General features: G+C 41.2%; 1 protein-coding gene across 3 annotated transcripts in view; it reads left to right on the top strand.

Annotated features, from left to right (window-relative positions):
• Window positions 1–17,696, top strand: part of USP32 (ubiquitin specific peptidase 32) — a 257,900-nt gene that overhangs the window by 226,850 nt on the left and 13,354 nt on the right. For all 3 annotated transcript variants that reach the window (XM_073665478.1, XM_073665477.1, XM_073665479.1), the window contains 4 exons: window positions 10,626–10,810; window positions 14,378–14,464; window positions 16,395–16,515; window positions 17,191–17,382. In XM_073665478.1, coding sequence (XP_073521579.1) covers window positions 10,626–10,810; window positions 14,378–14,464; window positions 16,395–16,515; window positions 17,191–17,382 — 585 coding nt within the window. The remainder of the gene's footprint in view (window positions 1–10,625; window positions 10,811–14,377; window positions 14,465–16,394; window positions 16,516–17,190; window positions 17,383–17,696) is intronic.

Here is a 17,696-nt window from a genome sequence, read left to right as displayed (position 1 = left end):
AAGTCACTTTGAGGGGTCTTTATGACAGAAAATACCCAAAAGTGACACCATTCTAAAAACTGCACCCCTCAAGGTGCTCAAAACCACATTCAAAAACTTTATTAACCCTTCAGGTGCTTCACAGGAATTTTTGGAATGTGGAAGAAAAAAATTAACATTTAACTTTTTTCACAAAAATGTTACTTTAGACCCAATTTTTTTTATTTTCACAGGGGTAACATGAAAAAATGGACCCCAAATTTTTTTGTGCAATTTCTCTTGAGCGTGCTGATACCCCATATGTGAGGGAAAACCACTGTTTGGGCGCACGGCAGGGTTCGGAAGGGAAGGAGCGCCATTAGACTTTTTGAATGTAAAATTTGACTGAATAATTAGCAGACGCTATGTTGCGTTTGGAGAGCTCCTGATGTGCCTAAACAGTGGAAACCCCCCACAAGTGCCACCATTTTGGAAACTAGACCCCTTAGGGAACTTATCTAGATGTGTGGTGAGCACCTTGCACCCCCAGCTGCTTCACAGAAGTTTATAATATTGAGCCGTAAAAATAAAATTTTAACATTTTTCCCTCAAAAAATGTTTTTCATTCCCTAATTTTGTATTATTATAAGGGTAACAGGATAAATTGCACCATGAAATTTGTTGTGCAATTTCTCCTGAACACGCCGATACCCCATATGTGGAGGCAAATTACTGTTTGGGCACATGGCAGGGTTTGAAAGGAAAGGAGCGCCATTTGACTTTTTGAATGTAAAATTTGTTTGAATAATTAGCGGACGCCATGTCACATTTGGGGAGCCCCTAATGTACCTAAACAGTGGTAACCCCCCACAAGTGCCACCATTTTGGAAACTATACTCCTTAGGGAACTTATCTAGATGTGTGGTGAGCACCTTGCACCCCCAGCTGCTTCACAGAAGTTTATAATATTGAGGCGTAAAAATAAAATTTTCACATTTTTCCCATAAAATATGTTTTTCATTCCCTAATTTTGCATTATCATAAGGGTAACAGGATAAATTGCACCATGAAATTTGTTGTGCAATTTCTCCTGAACATGCCGATACCCCATATGTGGGGGAAAACCACTGCTTTGGTGTACGGGAGGGTCCGCAAGAGAAAGGAGCGCTATGTTGGGTGGGATAGGCAGCAGACACCATGTCACATTTGAAGAGTCGCTGACATGCCAAAACAGCAGAAACCCCCACAAGTGACCCCATTTTGTAAACTACACCTCTCAAGGAATTCATCTAGGGAAGTAGTGAGCATTTTTTAATTTTTAAATTTATACCATTGGGCAGTGAAAAATGCATAATTATATTTTTACCACAAAAAAATGTTTTACCCTCCGATTTTACATTTTCACACAGGGCAATGGGTAAAAATGGTGCCGAAATGTGTCACACAATTTCTTCTAAAAGTGTTAATACCCCATATGTGGCTGTATCGTACCACTTAGCCATACGGTGAGATTTGAGGGGGAAGGAGTGCTATTTGACAATTGGAGAACAAATTATTGTAGAATAGGCATTTGGATTTGGGAGCACAAAATTTTCTGAATTTCTTTTGGGGGGCAAGGACCATTTTGCTTTTCCAGAGCCTTTCTGCTACCAGTAACTTGGAAGTCCCTTATATTTTTAACAGATGATGGACCTGAGTGGGGACTTGCTTTTTTTGAGGACTGAGTTGAAGCTTTTATTGGGAACATTTTACGTAACATTTATCCGGCGCTCTAGGCTGAGCACTTACATCGGGGTTTCCATCTAAATTTCCAAGTGATGTAATTCAGATGAAACCCCTGCAGGATCAATTCACTATAATGAGGCAGCAGAGTTACTCTGGACTCCGTCTGGCCTCTGTTTAGTGGTGTCCTTTTTTTCAGAAGTGCACAAAACTGTGGCCAACCGCACTTTTATGCACGCCTAAAACAAATGACACCGTGGGATCCCAGGCTAGACGGCGTCCACAGTGGCCTATATCTGCCTCATTACAGGGAATCTTCCATCATGGGTTCTGGCTGAATCACGTATTTCAGAGATTTACACGGAAACTCTGGTGTAAGTGCTCAGCGCAGAGCACAGGATAAATGTGAGCAGAGCCTTACTGGGATCTTTGGGAGACATAATAAACAAATCAGTAGCAGGTGAATAATATTTGTTTTATTTATTTTTTATGCCGTTCCTAGTGTGATATAACTGATTAGATTACTTTATTCTTCGGGTCGGTGCGATTACAGAGATACCAGATTTATATCGGGTTTTTATGACTGACAGCTGTCACACACTAAAATACGCTTTTTTTGCAAAATCTAGTTCTTGCATCACCATATTTTGAGAGCTATAATTTTTCCATATTTCGGCCGATAGAGTCATGTGACGGCTTGTTTTTTGCGGGACGAGTTGACATTTTTATTGGAACCATTTTTGGGTACGTGACATTTTTTGATCGCTTTCTATTCCGTTTTTTGGGAGGTAAAGTTAACAAAAACCAATTCAGGAATTGTTTTTTGAGTTTTTTTTTATGCCGTTCTGCGTGTGGTAAAAGTGATCAGGCAGCGTTATTCTTCGGGTCAGTACGTTTACAGCGATACTACACTTACTGTATTTTTTTTATGTTTTGGCGCTTTTACACAATAAAACAATTTTATAGAAAAAAAATATTTTTTTTGCATTGCTTTATTCTGAGCGCTATAACTTTTTTATTTTTCGGCTGATGGAGCTGTATGGCGGCTTTTTTTTGCGGAACAAGATGAAGTTTTCAGTGGTACCATTTTTATTTCTATTCTGCTTTTTGATCGCATTTTTTTCCACTTTTTGTTTGGCGATATGATGAAAAAGCATATTTTTTTGCTCCGTTTTTTATTTATTTTTATTACGGTGTGCACAGAAGGAGTTAATTAGTGTGACAGTTTTATAGCTCGGGTTGTTTCGGATGCGGCGATACCAAATATGTGTACTTTTTTTGGTTTTGTAATAATATACAGATTTATTGGTTTAATATTTTATTTATTTATTTTTATTTATTTTGTGATTTTTTTTTTTAATAGTTTAAAAACTTTTTTTTTACTTTTTTTTTACATTTTTACTTAGTCCCTGTATGGGACATTAATTTTTATTTTTCTGATCACTGATCTCATGTAATGTAATAGACATATATTACATTACATGAGATCTTCACTGACTGTTTCAGTCAGTTTCCTGTCTGGCATCAGCTACATACAGGCTGAAGCCAGACAGGAAGGACACCATATATGGCAGAGCTGGAGGCGGTCATGTGACCTCCAGCTGCCATAGCAACCCCAGGTCCTCAAACGAAACGGAGGTCTTCGGAGGTAAGTAAGACGACCCCCTCTCTTCCTGCTGTCTCCTATATGCCGTGATCACTATAGATCGCAGCATATAGAAGACAGCAAAGGGTTAACATCACTGGGACCTGATCTAATCAGGTCCCGATGATGTACCCTGTCAGAGCTAACGCTCTGCACCGGAATCGCAGTGCTTGCAGGACCCTGGGGGTCCTGAGCACTGCGAGACCACCCACCGTTTTTAAACGTCGGTGCTGCACAGAGCCCAGGCAGCGCGGACGTTTATCTACAGTGGGCGGTCGGGAATCGGTTAAAGAGCCTTCCTACTCTGCAGTCATTACCTGTATTAATTACACCTGTTTTAGCTCGTTAACTATATAAAATACACCTGTCCACACACACAATCAATCATACTCCAACCTCTCCACCATGGCCAAGACCAAAGAGCTGTCTAAGGACACCAAGGACAAAATTAAAGACATGCACAAGGCTGGGATTGTCTACAGGAAAAAAGGCGAGCAGCTTGGTGAGAAGGCAACAACTGTTGGCACAATTATTATGGAAGAAACATAAGATGACTGTCAATCTCTCTCGGTCTGGGGCTCAATGCAAGATATTGCCTCCTGGGGTAAGGATGATTCTGAGAGAGGTCAGGAATCAGCCCAGAACTACACGGGAGGTCCTGGTCAATGACCTGAAGAGAGCTGGGACCACAGTCTCAAACATTTACGTTCGTAACACTCTACACTGTCATGGGTTAAAATCCTGCATGGAACGCAAGGTCCCCCTGCTCATGCCGGAACATGTCCCAGCCTGTTTGAAGTTCGCTTATGACCATGTGAATGATCCAGAGGAATCATGTGAGAAGGTCATGTGGTCAGATGAGCCCAAAATAGAACTTTTTAGTATTAACTCCACTCGCCATGTTTGGAGGAAGAAGGATGAGTACAACCCCAAGAACACCGCCCCAACCATGAATCATGGTGTGGGAGACATCATACTTTGGAGGTACTTTTTTACAAAGGAGACAGGACAACTACATCTTATTGAAGGGAGGATGGATGGGGTCATGTATCGCGAGATTTTGGCCAACAACCTCCTTCCCTCAGTAAGAGCATTGAAGATGGGTCGTGGCTGGGTCTTCCTGCATGACAATGACCCGAGACACATAGCCAGGGATACTGAGTGGCTCTGTAAGAAGCATTTCAGGGTCCTGGAGTGGCCTAGCCAGTCTCCAGACCTGAACCCAATAGAAAATCTTTGTAGGGAGCAGAAACTAAATGTTACCCAGCGACCGCCCCAAACCTAAAAGATCTGTATGGAGGAGTGGGCCAAAATCCCAGCTGCATTGTTTGCAAACTTGGTCAAGAATTACAGGAAACGTCTGACCTCTGTAATTCCAAACAAAGGTTTCTGTACCAAATATTACATTCTGTTTTTCTATTGTATCAAATACTTATTTCATGCAATAAATGCAAATAAATTCTGTAAAAATCATACAATGCGATTTTCTGGATTTTTTATAAGATTGTATCTCACAGTTGAACTTTACCTAAGATAAAAATTACAGACCTCTCCATTCTTTGTAGGTGGGAAAACTTGCAAATTCGGCAGTGTATCAAATACTTATTTTCCCCACTGTATTTATATATGCATACATACATAATAAGCAAGAGGCCAATGGCATAATCAAAATAGCAGCTGTGCCCCTGTAGGCTGCTGATAAACAACAACTCCTAACAGAGCATCAAAAAACAAGGAGAAATACGGAGTCTTTAAAGGTATAAAAAGGTTATTTTTTGATTTTCACATACAAAAAAGTATATAAAAGAGGGGAGTGGGTGGAAGAGGGGGATATTTGTCATAAATCAGACATAATCAGACAAACAGGAAATGAGTGGCAATAACATATTCCATAAACTCCCTCAAAAGGTGCATGTGATGAGGTACTCTCACGTTGAGTACAACTGGTTTGGCAGGTAAGCCCCAGGTATACAATCATCAAGTACAATGTAAAGCTTATCAGTAGTGCATAATATTATATAAATAAGGCTTCCTTACTACCACTGAAGAATCTGCTACAGCCAAGTTTGAGGGAGGAAAAAGTGGTTGTTTATAGTGCAGGATTGCGCCTCGCCGCGCGTTTCGCCGCCAGGAGACCGGCTTTCTCAAGAGGTGATAAGGGAATAAGGAAAAGGACCTGATTTTATGTAAATCGGCTGGTCACGTGACCCCCGCATTGATGAGTCAAGTGGTCATAATGGAAACTGCCCAGTAGATGTATTACGGCGCATGCGCCGGGGACCCGCTCCGATTGCCACGCGCCCGCCGTCAAACACGGCGCGCATGTGCAGAGCCCGCCAAAGGTGGGCCCCCGGGAACATAGCAGGAAAAAGGTCTTTCATATGCTCATTAAATGTGGTCTTGAAGAAATGAGTAAGCGGTGGTTATTGTCCAGCCATGATCCAGTGGTGATGAAATGAAGGATAAACCACGAACATTAGTGGCAGCGAGGAAATAGTAGGAAGGAGAAAGAGGTCCATTACCGGATTAGACCCTATATAGATAAAATAAAGGAACAAAACGATTAAAAACAATGCAAGAAGTCCTTAAATAAAGATATATTAGAAAAGGTGATCCTAAATGCACAGGTAGCGCATTACAGATAGCAAGAATGTCACATAGAGGGGGTAGGAATCAAAATACTGGACAGTAGTTTCATACGGTCCTAGGCAAAATTAAATTATTTATAAAAAAGAGGAAAAACTGAGGGATTCATTCAATCCCCAGGGGGTCATTGTGTCCAAGGTGGTAATCCACCTGGTCTCCTTCTGTGCCAGGAGTTTTTTGCCATTACCACCACGGGCACCCAAGTGAAGTAAATCGATACCCCGAAAACGTTGCGACTTCGGATCAGAGTTATGTGCAGTCAAAAAATGACAAGGCAAGGTCTTCAAATCACGTATGTCTGCCACTGTTCGAGTCGCAGCAATGTCCCGCACATGCTCGCGCACCCGTAATTCCCTGGTGGTTAGACCAATATAGATTAAATTACACCCACAGGTGGCGTAGTAAATAATGTTTGAAGTGTCACAAGAAATGTGGTGTTTAATGTTGAATTGGCGGGTGCCATCAGAGGTTGAGAAAGTACTACGGCGCGGGACATTTCTGCAGGCCAGACAGTGACCACAGGGAAAGGAACCTCTAACAGGTCCTCGAGTCCCAAATGGATTTATGGGCTGGGGGATGTAGTGACTATTGACTTGCAGTCATAAGTGGACAGTCGGTGGACAGTGCTCTGGAGGTAGACTCCAGTTCGACCCTCCAGACCAATGTCTTCAGGAAACCGACGGCAGTGAATTCCCTGATCCACGCGAGTTCGGCCCATAACTGGTCAACGATTGGGGCCGTCCGGGTCGGACAGTTTGAGGGTGAGGCGGATCTGCTCCACTCCTGACCGATTTGAAAAACAAGCTATTGTCCTTACTAACAGATTCAAGCAACGCGGATATAGTGGACGCAGCATCAGACGTGGCTATGAGAGGGCACGGCACACACCCCGTAGTTCCCTTCTATATGGACAACTAAGCAAATACGGGGATAGGTGTGACAAAGTATTTTACATCTCCACATTTAATCATGAATGGAGTACCATCCGGACAATCCTTTCAAAACACTGAAATGTCCTCAGTACTGAGCCCTCCCTGCGTGCCACCCTTGGTGACTGTCCACTTATGACTGCAAGACAGGCAAAAAATCTGGGAGATTTGCTAGTCAATAGTCGCTACGTCCCCCAGCCCATAAATCCATTTGGGATTCGGGGACCTCCTGTTCGTGGTTCCTTTCCCTGTGGTCACTGTCTGGCCTGCAGCAATGTCCCATGCTGTAGTACTTTCTCAACCTCTGATGGCACCCGCCAATTCAACATTGAACACCACATTTCTTGTGGCACTTTAAACACTATTTACTACGCCACCTGTGGGTGTAATTTAATCTATATTGATCTAACCACCAGGGAATTTAGAGTACGGGTGCGCGAGCATGTGTGTGGACATTGCTGCGGCTCGGACAGTGGCAGACATACGTGATTTGAAGACCTTGCCCCGTCATTTTTTGACTGCACATAACTCTGATCCGAAGTCACTATGTTTTCAGGGTATCGATGTACTTCACTTGGGTGCCCGTGGTGGTAATGCCAAAAAAATCCTGGCACAGAAGGAGACCTGGTGGATTACCACCTTGGACACACTGACCCCCCGGGTATTGAATGAATCCCTCAGCTTTTCCTCTTTTTTGTAAATAATTAAATTTTGCCTAGGACTGTATGAAACTACTGTCCTGTATTTTGATTCCTACCCCCTCTGTGACATTCTTGCTATCTGTAAGGCGCTACCTGTGCATTTAGGATCACCTTTTCTAATATTTCTTTATTTAAGTACTACTTGCATTGTTTTTAATTGTTTTGTTCTGTTATTTTATCTATATAGGGTCTAATCCGATATTGGACCTCTTTCTCCTTCCTACTACTTCCTTGCTGCCACTAATATTCGTGGTTTATCCTTCATATCATCACCTCTGGATCACGGCTGGACAATAACCACCTCTTATTTCTTAAAGACCACATTTAATGAGCACATGAAAGACCTTTTTCCTGCTATGTCTGTTATATACTTACTTTGTTTTCACTGTGGCGGTATCTGTTGATCCATCATTACTTCTCCTTAGGTGAGGTGCGCGTGCGCTGGGGGCTCACCTGGCCGTGTGCGCTCCTGGCTGTCTAAAGGCCCGCCCCGTGTTCCTGGGGCCCTCCTTCGGCGGGCTCTGCGCATGCGTGGCATGTTTGACGGCCGGCGGGCGCGTGGCAATCAGAGCGGGTCCCCGGCGCATGCGCTGTAATACACCTGCTGGGCAGTTTCCATTATGACCACGTGACTCATCCATGCGGTGGTCACATGACCAGCCGATTTACATAAAATCAGGTCCTTTTCCTTATTTCCTTATCGCCTCTTGAGAAAGCCGGTCTCCTGGCGGCGAAACGCGCGTCGAGGCGCAATCCTGCACTATAAACAACCACTTTTTCCTCCCTCAAACTTGGCTATAGCTGATTCTTCAGTGGTGGTAAGGAAGCCTTATTTATATAATATTATGCACTACTGATAATCTTTATATTGTACTTGATGATTGTATACCTGGGGCTTACCTGCCAAACCACTTGTACTCACAATGTGTGAGTACACCTCATCACATGCACCTTTTGAGGGAGTTTATGGAATATGTTATTGCCACTCATTTCCTGTTTGTCTGATTATGTCTGATTTATGACAAATATCCCCCTCTTCCCCCCACTCCCCTCTTTTATATACTTTTTGTATGAGAAAATAAAAAATTAACCTTTTTATACCTTTAAAGACTCCGTATTTCTCCTTGTTTTTTGATGCGTACATACACACACATATACAGCCGGTGAAATAATTATTGAATATGTCTCCAATTTTCTAAGTAAATATATTTCTAAAGATGCAATTGACATGAAATTCTCACCAAATGTTGGTAACAACCCATCCAATCCACCCAAGAAAAGAAATCAAACCTTAGATGTCCATAAATTAAATTATGTCTAATAATGGGAAATGAGACACAGGAAAAAAATGTTGCACACGCTTACTGAAATTTATTTAATACTTTGTAAAAAAGACTTTGTTGGCTATGACAGCTTCAAGACGCCTCCTATATGGATAAACTAGTCTCATGCATTGCTCAGGTGTGATTCTGGCCCATTTTTCCACACAAATCCTCCTCAAATCCTAAAGCTTCTGTGAACTCCTTCTATGAACTCTGAGCTTTACTTCCTTCCATAAATTTTCTATTGGATTTAGGTGACGTGATTGGCTGGGCTATTCTAGCAGCTATATTTTCTTTCTCTGAAATCCGTAAAAGAGGTTGTCCACTACTATATAAAATGCCTGAATATATTTAAGCGGTGGAGAGAAGTGTTTTTGTAAATACCTTCTGCTGTGCGTCTTGCCTGTTAGCGGCAGCCGGCTCTAGCATCTGCTGATGTCATGTCCAGTTCTGACTGCAGCTGGGCGTGACTCAGTGACGCGCTCCTCGCTGATTGATGAGCTGTGGGCTTGGTTTCCCGTGCGTCATAGCCCAGGATCCACCGCGTGCTTTCCCTCTCCTGCATTCATTGGTAATGCGTGCGGCTGCAGCTGGAACTTGACGTGACATCAGCAGATGCCAGAGCCGGCTGCAGCCGGGGGTCACGTGATGCCTGTGAGCGATCAGCAATAGGCCTGCTCACAGGCAAGACGCACAGCAGAAGGTATTTACAAAAACACTTCTCTCCACCGTTTAAATATATTGGGGCATTTTATATAGTAGTGGACAAGTTTCCTTGACTCTGTGTTTGAGATCATTGTCTTGCTGAAATGTCCACCCTCGCTTCATTTTCATCATCCTGGCAAATGGCAGCAGATTTTTTTTGAAGAATGTCTCGGTACATTTGTCCATTCATCCTCCCTTCAATAATATGAAGTTTGTCAGTGCTGTATGCTGAAAAACAGCCCCACACCATGATGTTCCCACCTCCACACTTCACTGTGAAATGTTGTTTTTGGGGGTAATATGCAATGCCTTTTGGCCTTCAAAAAGCTATGTGTTATGAACTCCAAAAAGTTCAATTTTGGTCTCCTCTGACCAGACTATATTCTTCCAGTATTTCACAGGCTTGACTAAATGTTGTTGAGCAAACTTTAAACGTGCTTGAACTTTTCTTCAGCAATGGAGTCTTGCGAAATGAGCGTACAGGCCATGGTGGTTGAGTGCATTACTTATAGTTTTCTTTGAAACAATTGTACCTGCTGATTCCAGGTCTTTCTGTAGCTTTCCACAGATAGTTCTTGCCTCTTGGACAACTCTTATGATTATTTTCTGTCCTATGTCTGAAATCTTAGGGGAAGCACCTGGTCTTGGTCGGTTTATGGTGAAATTATGTTCTTAACACTTCTGAATTATGACCCCCACAGTGCTCACTGGAACTTCAGTAATTTAAAAAATTTCCTGCAACCAATTCTGTCTTTATGTTTTTGAAATAATAAGGTTGCGAAGGTCTTGAGACAGCTCACTGGTTTTACCCATAATGAGATGTTTCTTGTGTTGCACCTTGGTAATGAGACACCTTTTTATAGACCATCAGTTGAACCAGATGAATTTCTAATATATATATATATATATATATATATATATATATATATTCATTCACACACACACACTCGCACTATCAATATTATTCTTACCTATTGTTGCTGTTCCTTGGTTTTAGATGAGAACAGAGTTGTATTTTCTGTCTTCTCAAAAAAATCGCCCTAGCCTATTTGGGATGCCTCTAATTGTTCCATGCACTGTCCATACCCGGAAGAAAGATTTATATGATGCGGTGTGGATCCAGGTTTCCAGACTTGCAAGTCCTCTTCCACCTCAAGAAGCAAGTAACCACGCACAAGACTGGTACGTTAACAGAATGAGTATTCTACATACATTTTATGTTAAAGGAAATGTCATCGGGGAATTACTTATTGTTGAATAAGATTTTTAAAGATTAACTACGTAATTTTTTTTATTTTCTTCATCAAATCTGTTTTTATTGGAAAATTGTAAACAGTTGATAATAGTTTTCAAATTACATATCCAGACACATATTACATATGTACAAGCATACACTCTAAATATAGAAAGCTTATCAGGGAGAAGAACAATGCATACTTGGCCATGGACCATTAAATTATATTAACATCTAAGGCTGTGTGCCCTCGATGCGTTTTTGGTGCGTATTTTGGTGAGTATTTGCAGCGCGTAAACGCTTCAGAAACGCATTGCATACCTTATCCCATGACCTCCTATGATATTCTGCAAGTTCTGTGCACATGGTCAGGATTTTTTCTGTGCAGATTTTACTTGCAGAAAAAATACAGACATGACCAATTCTTGTGCATTTCTGCATGCGTATTTGCCTATACAATGCATTGGAAAAACGCATGGCAAATACGCATGCAAAAACGCGACAAATACGCATGTAAAAGCCGCATGCGTTTTTCTGCCAAGGAGATGCAGAAGTGCTCAGGAAAATTTCTGCTTCATTTCTGCATCGTGGGCAGTAAGGCTATGAGGTAATGTTACATTGAGTCCATTTAGTGTGTCCAGGATGAAAGCAAGAACTACTATCATAGAAGGATAAAGAAACTGATTTCATGTTAACAATCTTAACTGATCAACTCTAGAAACCAGTATTTGAGTAATAAAGGTGCTAAGGGGGTGGGGGGGGTGAGCAGGTATAATGGGAATAATTGATGTTTTTTTCTGCAATCCGTTTCATGTTTTATAACTTTCCATAATCAATGAAATTATGAAACTTTACAAATCACCTTATTGGGAGGATTTGTCTTCACTCTTGTAAGAAATTGCATGTAAATGGCTTTGAAGTTCATGCTTTCCCCAGTCAATTTACTTGCCTTCGCCTGTATTGAAGGGAACTTGACTGCTTCCCCATGTCCCCTAAACCGCCCCCCATGTCTTTATTCAACTCTTTATGCAGATTCAAACGTGCCTCTTTTGGTGGCTTCTTGCTTAGTAAATTTCCCTAAAATCATTTTTAGAATTTGGCCAGGGGTATGCTAATTAGTGGGTGACTAGTCGTGGGGGTGTTGCTTTTCTTGCAGTGATTGTCCCACTAATCATGTTATCATGCCCCAGTGGGTGAGAGTAACCTGATTGGCTAGAGTGGCATCACTTCCATCTATTTGCAAATCTTAGCCTCCCTGACAATGCAAGGTACCCCAGCTTCATTGGCACACTGCACAAGCCCAAGGAGACAGCGGTGACATAGGGCACAGCCAACTGTTACCCCCAACTCTGCAAAACTCATCGCTGGCTGTGTCCGTGTCACCGCTGCCTCCCTTGGCATATACAGTGCGCCGATGAAGCTGGGGAGCATAGAGCCAGCTTACTGCACATTGTCAGGGAGGCATTGGTTTACAAAGAGCAGCTGACGCTGCTCATTCTAATGATAACCTGATGATTGGGACAATAAGTAAATAAATAAGATAAGTCCGGGGGAACAGAATGCCCCCATGGCAAACTCCCACTAATTAGCATATCCCATGCCAAATGAGGCAATGGTGACGTAGGACACAACCAACCACGAGTTTTGGCAAGTTAGAGATAATGGTTAGCTGTGTCCTATGTCACTGCTGGCTCCTTGGGAGTGCGGAGTGTGCCGATGAAGCCGGATTGCGTACACCTTGCTTAATGTGCATTGTCAGGGAGGCAGATTTGCAAATAGACGTGGTGATGCTGCTCTTGTAAATCATGTTACTCACACCCACCGGGGCATGATAACATGATTGGTGGGATGATTAGTTGTAGGAGTGTTGTCAAAAATGTTGCAAAAATTTTAGGGAAATTTACTAAGCAAAAGCCAAAAAAAAGGGATATGTTTGAATTTGAATAAAGAATAATGTAAAGACATGGGGGTGGTTTGGCAAACCCTGTCAAGTTCCCTTTAACATCAAAATGTACTCATTTGGAGTACAGATGATGGCAGTAAAGGGGTCCATTCCATTCCTGTGCCTCACTAACTGTGGGGATAAGCCTGCTATAGGAGATTGTTCTGATATCTCAGATATCCTCAACACTCAGGGTCCGCATCCTTGTCTTCCTCTATCACAGCCATCGCCAGTACACCAATGAGTACGTTCTGATATCAATGCAACAGGCTAATAGACCGAGGAAAAGAAAGGATTTGGAAACCACTTGATACATTTTTTTTTTTTACAGGAATGTATATACATCTCCTAATAAAGATTTATAATGTTGTATAACTTTCCATGCGGGACAAAAGTATATAAAACAAAAAAAAATGAAAGTTTGTGATCTAAAAAAAAAGTATCCAATTTAACATCACAATTAAAATAAATAAAAAGTGTTGCAGTTTTTGTTCTGACCAAAGTCGAACACTAAAAACATCACTGAAAAAGAAAAATAGCAACCATAATTATAATACCATGTCCAGACACAAATACACGACAGGATGCAGCAGGTCCCCCATGATAACGGCGGGGGCAGCACAGGTGCAAAATACTAATGAAACCACCACTTACTAACCTACCAAACATCCGTGGGGTGGCTGCCTAGTATTCTAAATGCACACAGGCTTCGATAGGGTGCTAGTCACACCATTATGTGAGATATGGACAGAGGTGCATAACAGCCTATTAACAATGCCCTACTACTACATGAGGCGGGCTGCCAATACCATATGTGCACCCACAGGCCAGACACCCCACATTACCCAGCCACTACTGGAGGAACCAGGCCTGCACCCTGCACATACGGTATTTGCAGCCCGCCTGATGTAGTAGGAGGGGTGTTGGTAATAGGCTGTTATATGGACAGAGGTGCATCACACATTATGGTGTAAATGACACCCAATGTAAGCCTGTGTGCATTTAGAATACAAAGCAGCCATCCCACGCTGGGGCCTCCCAACTTGATTTAAAGGTCTGGCCTTTTAATTTAGTCACCCAACCCTTTTGTTCTCAGGGAGATTTCTGCATTATTTTTTTTTAATCTGGATTGTAGATATATCAAAATTGATAAAGGACATGAAGAAACCTGCATAGGGGTTGAGTTCACACTCTGCCGAATTGCGTTTTACAGTACATTGAAATCCTATTCCCTGTACTTTTCAAAGTGTGCGGCATGTTAATCTTGCATATTTATTCCAGAGCTTCCCTGCTTCGCTTGGGGTGAAACCTGCAGTAGTATCCACATGTGAGAGTTTTTCTACAGATTTGCAGTGAAATCCACAGTGGAAAAAGTCAACTACATGCTACATGTGGGGTGTATGTAAATGAATAAAGCAGACCTCAATGGCACATCTACGCACTAGAGGGGAAAGAAGAAATCCAAAAGTATCCCTCCTGCACAACATGTTGGCAAACTCTTGTTTTCTGTTTGTATTTGGAAAATGAGTTAAAAATGCATCACACACCATTAAACTAATCTTGTTATTTGCAGTGATGACAGCATGGGGTACCAGTATCCGTTCACACTCAGAGTGGTGCAGAAAGATGGTAACTCCTGTGCATCGTGCCCATGGTACAGGTAAATAATGCTGTGCTAGAATAGTATGGGAGACGCTTTATTAGTGTGTAAAATATATATCTGACTTGACCACAAGGGACAACTTCATTTCACCTTTCCATCTACCTATGTGTGGGCTGTATGCTGTAAAGAACTTTTAAATAAAAAAAAAAAAAGTAAATTAACCCCTTTTACCACCTTTGGGTTTTTCAGGTTTCCTTTTTTGCTCCCCTTCTTCCCAGAACCATAACTTTTTTATTTTACCGTCAATATGGCTATATAAGGGCTTGTTTTTTCTTGGATGAGTTGTACTTTTGAACGACACCATTGTTTTTACCATATACTTTACTGGAAAATGGAAAAAAAAATTCCAAGTGCGGTGAAATTGCAAAAAAAGTGCAAATCCACAATTTTTTTTTTTTTTTTTTATACAATGTTCACTAAATGCTAAAACTGACCTGCTAATATGATTCTCCAGGCCATTACAAGTTTGCAGATACCAAACATGTATAGGTTTTTTATTATTTTGGTGGTGAAAATAAAAATCCAACCCCTTAGCTTCTCCATTTTTCCGGATCTGGGGCCCGGTGAGGGCTTATTTTTTGCGCGCTGGGCTGACATTTTTATTGATACCATTTTGGGATAGATACAATGTTTTGATCGCCTGTTATGGTATTTTATTGCAATGTTACAGTGACCAAAAAATTTAATTCTTGCGTTTTGATTTTTTTTCTCGTTGCGCCGTTTACCGATCGGATTAATTCTTTTTATGTTTTGATAGACTTGGCGTTTCTGAACACTACAATACCAAATGTGTGGCTTTTTTATTATTATTGTTCTATTTTCAAAGGGGGTGATTTAAGCTTTTATATTTTTTTAAAAAACTTTTTTTTTTTTTTTTTACTTTTTACGTGCTTCAATAGTCTCCATAAGAGACTTCAAGCTGCGACTTCTGATCGCTTGTGTTACACATAACAGGGCTTCAGCCAATGACAGCTGCATTTAACATGTTAACAACCAGGTGGATCGCAATTCGACCCTCAGCTGTTAGGGGCACATGTCAGCTGATGAAATCAGCTGTCATGTTCCTGAGAAGCTGTAGGCTCATCATCCAGTAAAGGAGAATACATATTAACCAGTTCAAGACTGGGCCATTTACCCCCTTTGCTGACTATGCATATTTTTTACTTTTTCCGTTCATGCGGTTTAAAGAGCTATTAAAAATGTTCTTGTTTTTGCATCTTTTTTTCATGATACATGGGGCTTCATTTTATGTCGCTGTCATATTCTCTGTTTTTTCTCATATTGGGCAATATTAGTGGAAAATAAAGCGAAATAAGTATCTGTTTTCCCATTTTCACCTTATTTCCCTTGTAACTGGGACTGCTATATTAGCCCCAGTTACAAGGGAAATGCAGTCTCTTGTTTGCATAGCAGAGCTGTCTCAATGTCCTATAACCCAGCAGCTCCTGTTCTCTTCCTGTACATGGCGATCACAGTGCCATCAGCACTTCCTATTACTGTGTACACAGTGCTTCTTTAGCTCTGTGTGTACAGCAATGGAGAAGATACAGATGGTAATAAACCATCTCTGCATTCTCTATGGGGATTTTGGCAGTCTCTGATAGCCAGATCCCCACTTCTGAAGCTACACGATTGCGTGTATCTGCTCCTGTGCAGTGACGTTTTTGAACGTTACTGCAGAATTGGAGCAGGATTGCCCTGACACGGAAGCAATTAAATATATGCTATGGCTCATGGTTTCAGCTGAGGCATCTGACAAATGTACTTTTTTCTCATGTTAACCATCTCCATACATCTTTGGAATTTTCCGGTTTTGAGGCAAGTTAACAAAGGCCACATCTGTACTTACAAGCAAGGTACCTACTACTGATACAGTTCCAATATTCCATATTTTTTAACGTTGTTCTTCCCGTTGATTCCAATTTAGGTTTTGCAGAGGATGTAAGATTGACTGTACAGAAGACCGTGCCTACATTGGTAATGCTTACATTGCTGTAGATTGGGATCCCACAGCTCTACATCTTCGTTACCAGACATCACAAGAAAGGGTAAGGAAAAGTGAATCCTTTTTGGTGTCTATAGAATTTAGAATTTAGCATGGATTTCAATTAAAGGGGTTGTCTATCTCAAGTGACTTTTTATTTACAGTACTTAAATGCATCTAAAACCCTCATTTTAAAAAAAATTGTGAGACTGTGTAAAATGTAAAGAAAACAAGAATGTTGCCTTGTTGTGGCTGGTGGGCTCACATGTATTGTCCAATTCTGCACGTTTATAAGTATTTTCTATATAGCAATAATGCAGACTAAATTTCAAGCATGGAGAGCAGAGACCAGTCCCGCCCCTGAATTAGACGTCACTTTTGGGAGTGAGGCTGGTCCCTGCTCGCTGCCTTCTCTCCTTACATTGTGCATGGACAGGTAGGGACTTTTTAATTAAAGGTATATTAGAAAAGTGATTAGACTATTACAATAAATAGACATTTAGGATTAAAATCAATATTAGTTTCATACTTTAATGAAACCCTATTAGAAAATGATTTTTAGGCAAAAATATATGCATTTATGGAAGATAAAAGAAATGTCACCAATGGCGGACAACCCCTTTAAGACTTTGCATTGATCAGTTGTCAGAAGGTCTACAGTTCAGTCTCTCTTTTCTTTTTTGTTATCATTTATGTATTATTCTTCAAAAAAGTTCTGTTTTTTTTTTCCTCTGTACAGATTGTGGAAGAGCATGGGAGTGTTGAACAGAGCCGAAGAGCACAAGCAGAGCCCATTAACCTGGATAGCTGTCTCCGCGCCTTCACCACTGAGGAGGAGTTGGGGGAGGACGAAATGTATTATTGTTCCAAATGTAAAACCCATTGTTTAGCTACCAAGAAACTTGACCTTTGGAGGCTCCCTCCAATTCTGGTACCTTTTTGTTTTTATTTCTTTTCATGAATAGTAAGGTCTGTGCATGACTATCCTGCCCCGACAAAAAAAAACATTAAATTATATGGGTAAAATTTACATCTGTATTTACGTGTGAGTACAGTTTGCCATTTGTTTTTCATTTTTAAATCATTATTTGATGTTGGCTTCTTCATTAATTCCATATCACCAATGTTGTTATATTTTACGGTTTTGTTTTTCTAAGCAGTTTCTGGTGTTCATCACTGACCTGTTATGAAATAGGACAGCAGTGTTCTCCTATAAACCAGTACATGCCAGGCCTTTCATGCCAG

This window comes from Phyllobates terribilis, unplaced genomic scaffold, assembly GCF_046119375.1.
Source record: "Phyllobates terribilis strain yellow unplaced genomic scaffold, ASM4611937v1 Scaffold_2__4_contigs__length_985480577, whole genome shotgun sequence".
Taxonomy (NCBI): Eukaryota; Metazoa; Chordata; class Amphibia; order Anura; family Dendrobatidae; genus Phyllobates; species Phyllobates terribilis.
This window is presented reverse-complemented; position numbering and strand designations above follow the sequence as displayed.